This window comes from Dermacentor albipictus, chromosome 4 (genome assembly GCF_038994185.2).
Source record: "Dermacentor albipictus isolate Rhodes 1998 colony chromosome 4, USDA_Dalb.pri_finalv2, whole genome shotgun sequence".
In the NCBI taxonomy this organism is placed as follows: Eukaryota; Metazoa; Arthropoda; class Arachnida; order Ixodida; family Ixodidae; genus Dermacentor; species Dermacentor albipictus.
In genome coordinates, this window is record NC_091824.1 from 80622017 (window position 1) to 80634853 (window position 12837).

The 12837-nt window shown below is 48.7% G+C and overlaps 1 protein-coding gene across 3 annotated transcripts in view; it reads right to left on the bottom strand.

Moving 5' to 3' along the window:
* Nucleotides 1–12837, bottom strand: part of LOC135913330 (vitellogenin-2-like) — a 287026-nt gene that overhangs the window by 268836 nt on the left and 5353 nt on the right. Inside the window, exon 3 of one of the 3 annotated variants that reach the window (XM_070538086.1) lies at nucleotides 4815–4945. The exons of the other annotated variants lie outside the window; for them this stretch is intronic. Coding sequence (XP_070394187.1) covers nucleotides 4911–4945 — 35 coding nt within the window. The 3' untranslated portion in view covers nucleotides 4815–4910. Of the gene's footprint in view, nucleotides 1–4814; nucleotides 4946–12837 lie in introns of those variants that run through there. 3 annotated transcript variants of the gene reach the window in all.

The following is a 12837-nucleotide window of genomic DNA, read 5'->3' on the forward strand; positions in this document are numbered from 1 at the left end:
CCTTTTCTCGATGGCCTATAAAACGCACAGTAGCCATTTCAATTGTGTGGTACATTTAACGAGTACTGAGGCAACATTTTTGTTTGGCTTCTACTTTTTTTATTGAATAGTTGTATTATATTTGTACTAAACAATATTGCTACTAATATTACTAGCTTTATTGTACAGCTGACCCAGTAATTACGCTATGGGGTCGGAAATCACCGATAGCGGGACAAGTACCTAGGTAACCTTTTTATGCGACCCATGTCGAGCGCCGCGTGGTCTAGAACGCGTCATCGAAACTTGATGTGGTGGTCCCGTGGTACCATGTACCACTGACGTGTACACATACACATGGGCCGTGCTGCCTAAAGATGAGTTCCTCGAGAGTCAACGGAACAAGACGGGAGATTAAGTTCACCGGCGTTTTCAAGAAAAGCACACAAAATGGGAATAAGCCAGTTTGGCAGATTTCCAGGACACGGTCACTGTACGATCTTCCGCCATTGCGCCTGGCAGTTTATCACGCTCTTCAGTTGCGTGTGACACCACGCGGCCATCCCCTCCGATTTCCGGGTCGTGAATGGTCTCCTTTTCACGTAGGAAGCCGCGAAACGCCTGGACTACATAAAAAATGCAGCAATTAGTTGTTTGTGGTTGCCCCGCAGAATTGAGACTTCGTACTATTGAATAAACTTGTAGTCGACAGCTACCTAAGCGCAAACAAGAGCGGTACAAGATATTTTATTTTTTCAGCACTTTTTACTCAGTTACTTCAAAGGATAACAGTGCAGAATTTCTAGCATTGTAAGACTGTTTTTCTTATTGCTATATCACGCGACATGTGAGTGAGTGAGTGGAGTAACTGTATTTCGGTCCAGAGAAGACGCAGGGGAGACCCCGCACCACCCGGCTAGTCCCACGTAGGGAACCGCCAAGCCGAGCTTGACGGGCCCGATCGCACATGTAATAATATTTTTCATCTTCACAAAGCCTAAAGCTAAACAGTGCATTGTTGATATATGAAACCAGCTGTTGCGTAACCCGGTCTAAAGCCAATGCAGCTGTTAAACTGGCGTCATAATTCTCTGTTATTTCCGCAAACTCGCACGGCAAGAAAATATCTCTTGCGTATTCGCTTCCTCGACGGTACACCCAGCTGCAGCTGCACAGGGGCGCTCCGCCTCCAGAAATAGACATCGACCGGTCCTTTTTCAAAAGAACGGACAGGCATTGAAATATGAAAGGCGCCTGTGTTTTTCCGACAGGCAGAAAACAAGATTCTACATTCACGCTTGTGAAGAACAGCATTCTTCCCCACTGTGGACGCATGAACAGCGGCGAGGAAAATGCACGTGTGGAAACTCGTCTAACAAGCTTTCGCGCACACAAAATATATTTAGCATGTTGTAAACCTTTCGCACTCTGCAACTGCAAGCACTTTTTTTTCATTTGCTGATTCTTCAGGAGGCTGCTGTTTTTAAGACCTAAAGCTATGAAGCGCAAGTAACTCACCCTTGATGAATCTGTATGCTTACTTCCTTTCAAGATCACTGCGTGTTACAGAGGAACCGACAAGCATGCTATGTGGAAGAAACCCAGTCGGGAAACGGTCTCGCAGTTCGGGCTGATGAAGCAGCACAGGTAGCAGTATAGAGCTGTTCAGGTAACAACTTTAAGCGCAAGCCTTCGCGAACAAGAAATGAAACACTCTTAATTTTTTGCTCCGTAGGTTCCAGTAAGTAAGTGGGATATTTTCGTTAACTGGTTCAACCAACTCAGTGGAAGCATATGCGAAACAAAATTAAGATGCTCCAAATACTGAGGAAGACTTCGAACAAATGACATTAAGAGCGATTTACAGTAACAGTGGCAAGAAACCCGACCGACGCAACAGCCGACGCTCAACGACAATCATGCTACATAGGCTTCTCTTAGTAAATAGAACATGTTTTCAAAATGCTCCCCTTTGTTACCAAGATCCATGTGTAACGATGTTAAGAGTAAAACAACCTACTAACAGCCACTTTGATATTCTAAATTTTAATTGGCTTAGTCGAAAGGCACAACTTCAGTAAAGATGCTTGTTCTCAAGGCTATATGCCAGGCTATATGCGTATTCAAAGGCTATATGAGTATTCGTAACACCTAATGTCCGCTCCAGGCACGCAAAAAAAACATTCTTATTTTACTCACCAACTCTCTTTTGTCTTGACTACACACTCTAATAAGACTGTTATTCTTTGCTATTATATTTTCCCTCAATGCAGCGTAGCCAACAGGGCTCAGTCGTGGGTAACTTTGCTACATGTGTATCTCTCATTTCTTACTCTCTCTCTCTCTCTCGTCTTGCAATCTTTCGGTTCTTCTTTACTGTTCACGATCGCAAATTATACTTTATTTTAACTCTGTGCAATAAAAATAAGGAAAATCTTTTAGCATATTTTGACATGTTCAATCCTCGCGCATGGAAGGTGACACGAGCGAGAGACGCACACCGGGACGCAGTACTCCCTAAACATAACAGAAAAAGCAGGCCGGTCTCCACTCGATCAATCAAAGCCTGTCGACCACTATACGAAGGAACGGGACGACACGAGAAAGCATTCGCGACGATCTTGGGATAAATCCGCAAGAGGTTTGAAGGGTCAAGGCTTGATCTCGGAAGGCAGGCTTAGGGATCCCGCGTCGGAGTTCAGCTTTAAACAAGAGAGAAAGACGGAGAGAAAGAAAATAGAAAGAGTCTGAAAATATAGAAATTACAACAGGCTGCACCAGATGTATTTGATCCATCCTTTGGGTTTATTTCTACTAATCACGCGTGGTGCTTGCCATAACTTTCTTCTTTGGTTATCGCCTATTTACAGCTTCCTAATCGAACGCACAGTGCAAGAACCGAAGAAGGGCACTAAGTACACACGAATGAGGTGTGCAGAATAACTATGTTCCTCAATGTCGGTGTATCAGAACCATGGGCAATGTCCCACCAAACAAAGTGTGCGTAAAACCCGTGCAAGTCGATAAGATAAGATGCATCCAACAGCAAAAAAAAGAAGAAAAAACCAGACATATCCATGTCACCATGTGAACTTTAACTCCCAGTGTCTAAAAAAAAACGAATTTTTTTTTTTTTATTGATAGGGCTATTGACGATGAGCTCACAGAGCAAAACGAACATATCAGAGCCATCTTGCGGCCATGAGGCATTGGATTAGGTGTTCAATATATACTTATTTTCGCTGCGCATTCAGGATGCATGTTAAAATTCAAAGGATGTACAACAACCAGTACTCTTGACATGTATACGCGTATAAGAACATTAAAGTGCTAATACGGTGCGATTCATATTAGGAATTGCATATTTGCGCGACGAGTTGCAGCTTTTATTGTCATTTTTTTGCATGTGTGTGTGCGTGTGTATGGCTTGTTGCCTAACGATAATGCCTAAAATCATCAAAGCACACTCAAGTGGAAACCGCCATAAGCAGCACAAACTAGTGCTAATCTGAAACATCTAAAACGTTTCCGCACGCCTGCATTGAAGTACTATCGAGGTTAAGGTTTGGGAGGAGGAAAATCAGAACACCTCTGCGTTCGATGCGTCTCTTGTCCTCTAGAGATTATTTTTTTTCTCCTTTCTTTGCCCGTCATTGGGATGTACTTTAGTAAAAAATGTGTCTGCTTTTTGCTTTTTCCGAAACGAGAGTGACTAAGTTACTTGGGGACCGTCTCCACCAACTGTTGGAGCACAATCTACCACCTGGGCCACGATGTTGTAGTGGTGCCATCCTATCGTCCTTATACCACTCTTATAATCCACGGTTCCCGGCCGCCTGACATCGCTGATAACGCGGGCATCTCGTCGTTCCGACCAATAGCGAAGCGCGAAAAACGCGAAACGAAGAGAATCGAAAAACACGTCGCTGCACACTCGAGGCCCTGCTATTTGCCATTTTCGCCGCCAGCCCCCTAACCAGCCGATATGTCCATCAGTCACCATGGCTATTACAATGACGCATTATGGTGCCAGTCGCTTGGCGCCATTGTTCCCACCATGTGCCTTTCTTCTAATAGGGTCCTGGATAGACATATATAGACTTCAACGATACGCCCACAGAACGTGTGCTACATACACGTCGAAGAGAAAGCCACACGTCCAAAAGAGACCATTGATTATGAAGCGAAAGAACACCTAGAACATTTTCATTTATTTTCTTGCCAGTGCCAAAAGTATATGTCACAGTATTTTTTTTTCTCGTGGAAAAGGTCGGCTTAACACGGTGATTGATGTTCTGCCCAGAAAAGGCACCGTGAACATATTTCTGAATAACATGGAAAATACGCCCCTATACAGTAGGAATTCTTAAGGACACGAACGTGGAGAGACGTTCATTTGAATGTGATGAATATTGATATTTTCAAAAGAAAAAAGATGGCAGTAAAAAAGGAATATCCAGGAACAGTATTGAGACAAGTATGAAAGCCAGGACTAGGTGCGTAAACATAAGAAACACGCACGCATGCACGCGCGCACACGCGCACATACATGCACACACATGCATACGTAGACCGAGTGAGCGAATGGCAAGAAATATATAAAAGAAATGTACTGTCGCATCAATAACGTAAAAGCAGAGAAAGACATTAAAAGAAAAAGAGCACTGGCAAATCACGTGCACCGCAACCACGGAAAGTAAACCCGTTGCCGCCTAAAATCACTATCACCACAAGATATACGATCGCTTTGATTGCATTCGTCCAGAACTCAGCCGCAGAGGAAAGCGGTTTCAACAAATTCTGTTTTAGGCCCTCGCCCGAGCCCAAAGCAGAAGGTCATATTTCATGCGCGCACAAGTATACGTACGAAAGTAAAATTTGCGGAGGACAGCTTCTAATAAGACCGTCGATACGGACCTCATGAACGCTCCCTATCTGCTCGTAGTACAACAGCCAGTCAGGATGACTGAAAAGAGAAAAATGAGAGAAAAATCAAAAGCTCCGTATATCAGACAATGAATACCTAATTCTTGCAGTTTTCTTCTTTTGAAGGCGACGTTTATCATCATGATTTTCTTCGTGCTGCCTTTGGAATCTTACTTCTATGGTGGACGCTTTCACCTCCAATTCTTTATACGTCGTAGCACTCTTTAAGGCGAAAGCCTTAGATGGCTCATGGGTCGTAAAATTGACCATCCAGCGTTATGACAGCAAAATTCAAGCGCATGCTCCAGTATTTCTTTATAAATTAGAAATAAAAAGAGCTCGATTATCTCTATTCGCGTTGAACGGACACTCTTCTAAATAATAAAAAAAAGTGTCTGCGTGTGGATTGCTCGGTTTTGTTGCTCTTTGCCAATCAATGTGCACGTGTCTTACGGCGTTTTGAAGGACAGACGAACGCCTGCTAGAACTGGAAATGCATCTGTAGTCGATGGTTAGCGCTGTGTGTTTGTCCAATTTGCCTTTCCATGTCCCTCTCGTTCTGCCTGCGCTACAAGAATGTAGAAGGCGCCATATTGACACGTGTACTTATCTTTATCGGGCAACCACGTTTCGCCGCTTAACAACTGTAATCGCAGAGCGAGGGACGCGCCTGCATGTATCCGACGTTTCTGGAAAGTTATCGACGCTTCTATCCGCGTGTCTGTTGTCGCCGAACCTTGTGTTATCAGATTTCATCGCGTGATACGAATGGTGTAGAACTTTGTGGAAGACACGCGGGTCCCATCAGTTAATCTGGAACATTCGATGACTGATCTATAAAAGCCGACGCGCTTGACCCGCTGATCAGATTTTCGACGATCGCCGAGCGTGTTCGCCGCTATCGTTGCGCTATAAGTGTAGCCTGTTTTGTGGGCACAGGTTCGCCCAATAAAAGTTAGTTTTCTTGTTCACAGTATTGCTACTGTCTTATTCAACGTCACCACCACGTGACATCTGGTGGAGGTGCTTGTGCGTTCATGTACCGAACGCCCCCGCAAAGTCGCGACCCAAGCCCGAAGCCCGAGGACAGAACCAACATCGCCGAAGACCAGCGTGCTAGCCGCAGACTGCAAGGACTGCCCCCAGAGCACGGACTTCTACCTGAGACGACAAAGAAGATCGTGGTCAAGACAACGCCAATGGCTGCCCCGGCGTCCCCTGTTATCCTACAACAACCTCGGGACCCACCAACCTTCCATGGAGCAGCGACTGAAGACCCGGAATCATGGCTGGAGACCTACGAACGAATCGCAACATTCAACAACTGGGACTCCGACGAGAAGCTGCGGCATGTCTACTTCGCCTTAGAAGACACCGCCAGAACTTGGTTTGAGAACAGGGAATCGACCTTGACAACGTGGGACCTGTTCCGTAGCGGCTTCCTACGCACCTTTACAAGCGTCGTGCGCAAGGAAAGGGCTGAAGCTATGCTGGACGCCCGAGTGCAGCTACCAAACGAGAACGTTGCCATTTTTACAGAAGAAATGAGCCGTTTGTTCCGCCACGCCGACCCGGATATGGCCGAGGAGAAGAAAGTCCGCCTACTGATGCGTGGGGTAAAGGAGGAACTTTTCGCCGGGATGGTAAGAAGCCCACCGAAGACCGTCGAAGAGTTTCTTTCTGAGGCGACGAACATCGAGAAGACACTCGAAATGCGGAACCGGCAATTCAACCGCCGTACAGGCTCTACCCACTACGCAGGAATTCAATCGCTGGCCACGGACGATCTGCGCGAGACCATCAGGGCCATTGTGCGCGAGGAACTGCGGAGGGTCTTGCCTTCGTCGCAGCCTCAAGTGGCCTCGATCGCCGACATCGTAAAAGAAGAGGTGCACCGATCGCTTGGAGTTCCTCAAGTGCAACCAGAACCGCCGCAGCCTCAGCCGCAAGCGATGAGCTACGCCGCCGTCGCCCGCCGTCAAGGTCCCCTTCCACGACCGCGCCAGGACCCCGTAACGCCGCAATTCCGTCGACCACCACCGCCGCCGCCAGCACGCCCACTCGTCGCCCAGCGCAGCTACCCGAGGAAGACAGACGTTTGGCGTGCTCCTGACCACCGCCCGCTCTGCTACCACTGCGGAGAAGCAGGTCACGTCTACCGACGATGCCCGTACCGAGAGATGGGACTGCGAGGTTTCGCCGTCAACGCGCCGCGTCCACAGCTTGGAGAGCGCCCACGTGACATCGCCGACTACCTCGCCGCCACTCAGTGGAGCCCTCGACGACCGTCCCGTTCGCCGTCACCAGGCCGCTACCTGTCGCCGCAGCGCCGACCGTACACCGGCCCAGCCCGGGGCCGCTCTGCGAGCCCATATCCGGAAAACTAAAAGCAGCAACCGATGGAGGTGCGGTTGCTGTTCGTCGAACTGACGAAGATCCTCCGCCGCCGACGAAGACGAGGAAGAGACCATCTCGACGACCTAATGACGACACGCCGCCGTCCCGAAGAAGTCGGGAAGCCAAGACTACACCGACGATAGACGACTTGACGACGCAACGTTCCAGCTTCAGTTCAACACGACGCAGCCGTGATCCGACGCCAAGACCCAACTGCAACGCCAGACAAAGAACAACCGACCTCGACGTGCTTCTCGACGGCCACGCAGTCACTGCCTTAGTCGACACAGGGGCCGATTACTCCGTAATGAGTGGACACATCGCCGCCCAGTTGAAGAAAGTTAAGACCGCATGGGAAGGCCCTCAGATTCGAACCGCTGGAGGACACCTCATCACGCCGACTGGGATCTGCACGGCAAGAATAACCATTCATGACCGGACTTACCCTGCCACCTTCGTTATCCTCCAACAGTGTTCACGAGACGTCATTCTCGGTATGGACTTCCTCAACCAACACGGCGCAGTCATCGACCTGAAGTCGAAGTCAATAACACTGTCGGAAGATCATGCGATACCGCCGGAGAGCCCTCGTAGTCACCACGCCTTGAGTGTGCTCGAAGAGCAAGTGAGCATCCCGCCTCGCTGCAGCATTGTTATTTCGGTCAGCACCGAAACACCCGCTGACGTAGAAGGCGTCATCGAAGGCGACCAACGTCTACTGTTAGACCGTGAAATTTGCGTCGCAAGAGGGATCGCTCGACTGCATGAAGGGAAAACTGAAGTGTTGCTGACAAACTTCAGCCAGGAGTTCAAGCACATCAACAAGGGCACGACGATCGCGTACATCGAGGAAATTCTGGAAACAAGTAATGCGTTTGTCCTCTCGGATTCCGCCGCATCTACCCCGACGACTGTGGTTCCCGAACAAGACTACGACATTAATCCAAATCTCCCTATGATTAAGCAACAGGAGCTCAGAAGTCTGCTCCGACGATACAAAGGCTGCTTTTCGACGTCATCGAGGATTCGACAAACACCAGTCGCCAAGCATCGCATAATCACCGAGGAATGCGCTCGACCACTCCGTCAGAGCCCTTATCGCGTTTCGCCGCGAGAACGCGAAGCTATAAGAGAACAAGTCGACGAAATGCTGCGCGACGACATCATCCAGCCGTCGAAAAGCCCGTGGGCATCCCCTGTTGTCCTGGTGAAGAAAAAGGACGGAACCCTGCGTTTCTGCGTCGATTATCGTCGTCTGAACAAGATCACAAAGAAGGACGTATACCCCCTCCCACGGATAGACGACGCATTGGATCGGCTCTGCAACGCCAAATACTTCTCGTCCATGGACCTCAAGTCTGGCTATTGGCAAATAGAAGTCGACGAAAGAGATCGCGAAAAGACCGCCTTCATCACCCCAGACGGCCTCTACGAGTTCAAGGTTATGCCATTCGGACTGTGCTCGGCGCCTGCAACGTTCCAGCGCGTGATGGACACGGTTTTAGCAGGATTGAAGTGGCAGACCTGTCTCGTATACTTGGATGACGTCGTCGTCTTCGCCGGAAATTTCGACGTTCACCTTAGGCGGCTTGCAACAGTACTAGAGGCCATCAGGTCATCAGGACTTACTCTGAAGCCGGAAAAGTGCCGCTTCGCTTACGAGGAGCTTCTATTTTTAGGCCACGTCATCAGCAAATCTGGAGTCCGCCCCGACCCGCAGAAGACAGCGGCCATAGCAAAGTTCCCGCAGCCCATCGACAAGAAGGCAGTGCGTAGATTTCTTGGCATGTGTGCCTACTACAGGCGATTTGTCAAGAACTTTTCGCGCATCGCTGAGCCGCTGACGCAGCTAACTAAATGTGACGTCGGGTTCAAGTGGGAAAAGCCGCAGGCCGACGCATTTCAAGAACTCAAACGACGCATGCAGTCGCCGCCCGTACTTGCGCACTTCGACGAGCACGCCGATACCGAAATCCACACTGACGCCAGTAGCCTAGGCCTCGGTGCCGTCCTAGTCCAGAGAAAAGATGGACATGAACACGTGATAGCTTACGCTAGCCGGTCGTTGTCAAAAGCGGAAGGCAATTATTCTACAACCGAAAAGGAATGCCTCGCCATCGTTTGGGCTACAGCGAAATTTCGCCCTTACCTATATGGCAGGCCATTCAAAGTCGTCAGCGATCACCACGCCTTGTGTTGGCTAGCGAATTTAAAGGATCCCTCTGGACGGCTGGCACGGTGGAGCCTCAGACTACAAGAATACGACATCACTGTAACATACAAGTCCGGACGAAAACACTCAGACGCCGATTGCCTATCACGTGCCCCCATTGACCCGCCGCCGCAAGATGACGAGGATGACGACGCCTTCCTTGGAATAATAAGCGCGGAAGACTTCGCCGAACAACAACGAGCGGACCCGGAGCTTAAAGGCCTCGTCGATTATTTGGAAGGGCACACCGACGTTGTCCCCAGGGCATTTAAGCGCGGATTATCTTCCTTCACGCTTCAAGACAGTCTACTCGTGAAGAAGAACTTCTCACCAGTCCGCGCCAATTACCTTCTTGTTGTCCCGTCAGGACTTCGTCCAGAAGTATTGGACGCCCTACATGACGATCCGACCGCTGGACACCTCGGATTTTCCCGGACACTATCGAGGATACAAGAAAAGTATTATTGGCCGCGCCTGACCGCCGACGTCGCCCGTTATGTCAGAACATGCCGAGACTGTCAGCGACGCAAGACACCGCCGACAAGGCCAGCCGGATTACTACAGCCAATCGAGCCTCCTTGCCGACCATTTCAGCTGATCGGGATGGACTTGCTGGGACCCTTTCCGACGTCAATAACCGGAAATAAGTGGATCGTCGTGGCGACGGACTACCTCACCCGCTTCGCTGAAACAAAAGCACTGCCGAAAGGTAGCGCAGCTGAAGTGGCGAAATTCTTTGTCGAAAACATCCTGCTGCGACATGGCGCCCCAGAAGTCCTCATCACCGACCGAGGCACGGCCTTTACAGCGGAGCTCACCCAAGCCATTCTGAAATACAGTCAGACAAGGCACAGGAGGACCACGGCCTACCACCCGCAGACGAATGGTCTTACGGAGCGGCTGAATAAGACCCTCGCCGACATGCTAGCGATGTACGTCGACGTCGAACACAAGACCTGGGATGCCGTCCTGCCGTACGTAACATTCGCTTATAACACGGCGGTACAAGAAACAACACAGATCACGCCGTTCAAGCTGGTCTACGGCAGGAACCCGACGACGACGCTTGACGCCATGCTGCCGCATGTAACTGACGAAGAGAATGTTGACGTCGCTAGCTATCTCCAGCGCGCCGAAGAAGCCCGACAGCTCGCCCGCCTACGGATCAAGACCCAGCAGCGTACCGACAGCCGACACTACAACCTCCGACGACGCTTCGTCGAGTACCAGCCCGGCGACCGTGTTTGGGTATGGACCCCGATACGCCGGCGAGGACTCAGTGAGAAGCTGCTGCGACGCTATTTCGGACCCTACAAGGTCATCCGACGTATTGGCGCACTAGACTATGAGGTCGTGCCAGACGGCATTTCGCACTCACAGCGGCGCCGCGCACGATCTGAAGTGGTCCACGTGGTGCGCCTTAAACCATTTTACGGACGCTGATGAACTTCCTTAGTTTGTTGTTTTCTTTGATACGAGTGCTTTTCTTTGTTACTTTCGTTTGTTTGCAGCATCGGGTCGATGCTTTTTAAGAGGGGGGTAATGACACGTGTACTTATCTTTATCGGGCAACCACGTTTCGCCGCTTAACAACTGTAATCGCAGAGCGAGGGACGCGCCTGCATGTATCCGACGTTTCTGGAAAGTTATCGACGCTTCTATCCGCGTGTCTGTTGTCGCCGAACCTTGTGTTATCAGATTTCATCGCGTGATACGAATGGTGTAGAACTTTGTGGAAGACACGCGGGTCCCATCAGTTAATCTGGAACATTCGATGACTGATCTATAAAAGCCGACGCGCTTGACCCGCTGATCAGATTTTCGACGATCGCCGAGCGTGTTCGCCGCTATCGTTGCGCTATAAGTGTAGCCTGTTTTGTGGGCACAGGTTCGCCCAATAAAAGTTAGTTTTCTTGTTCACAGTATTGCTACTGTCTTATTCAACGTCACCACCACGTGACAATATATACAAGTCCATGTAGCTACCCTTGTCCATTAAGGTGTCCAAAAAAAACATTAATTCATTTATTGACCCTGCATACATGTCTGAATGATCGTCGCAGACTTACCACGACCGTGCTATTGTGCCATTAACTAGGCAGACCCAGTGGTGATGTCTAGGCGACCGAAAAGGGGAACAGGCTAAGAGAGAACAAGTAATTAGAAGTAACAACGCATTCGAACGAGAATGTCAGAGTAATTTAATGTATGTCTCGTGAGCGCTGGCTTTCACGTTCATCGTCTTTAGCGCATGCTAAAGCAACTGCCAACTTTTTTTTATCGTCTTTAGCGTTCTGACGTCACTCCGCCAAAGAGCCGAAGGTGCCATTAGGGTGCCATTCTGACGACTGGCCATTTTGTAGGTCCGTTTATTGACACTGAAGTGCAGCTTCTCTCTCTCTCTATCTTTCATTTATTCGTTCTTTTTGCGGGTCAGCTTTCCCCGCTGCCTTTTCCAACTCTTCCTGTAATTCTGTTTCACGTCGAAACACTATTGCGACACCATTTCTTTTTCGGCTTCAATGCTTCTGGTATGATTACTTTGTTTCGCAAAAGATACAGGCTGGCTATCACTGAACTTCGTCTTCAGTAGCGATACTACCGGAGGTAGTGCCGCGACAAATGTGATGAATTTGAAACCAAAAGAAATTGTTTATACTAGAAATAGTTTATACTAGAAATACTAGAAATTGTTTATAATTGTTTTAGAAAGGATTGCTTATATACTTCTGGTATTGTTGAGGAAATAGTTTCTTCATTATGGCTTCGTTCCGAAAAATAATACTAGTTTTTGATTTCGCATGTGTGTTTCGCGGGTAAATCAGTTAAGCTTCATGTATTATAAGTCATACTGTGACAAATGTTTACCCTCTATAAAACATAAATTGCGAGCTGAAAGACGCCGAACGTTCTTTTAAATCTGCAAGTGAAATTGTCAAATGATTTGGAGAATGGAAGGAGAGAAAATGAAAACTGTTTTCTATAGTATCTTACATTGCAATGTTTCTGTAACCCAGCGCACGCGCTTAGTCGTCACTAGAAATTGTTTATTCGTGCGAGACGGCGAAGTGTGATTTTGCAAAAAGGTATCATACTTATTGATCTTCACTAGTGTTTTGCCCTAGACAGCATGAATGCATCTCGACACTACCATCTCCACTACGTCGTATTAGCTTTAGACTAAAGTTGAGTGTTGAGATGGCCCCTGACAGTTTCAAGAATTCTAAGCACCAGGCGAGCGTGCAACGCTGTGAGAAGTTTCCGGGCCAAAGCAAACACAGTCCCGCCGTTCTTCTCCTTCTACACGTTTTCTAGTGCAACCT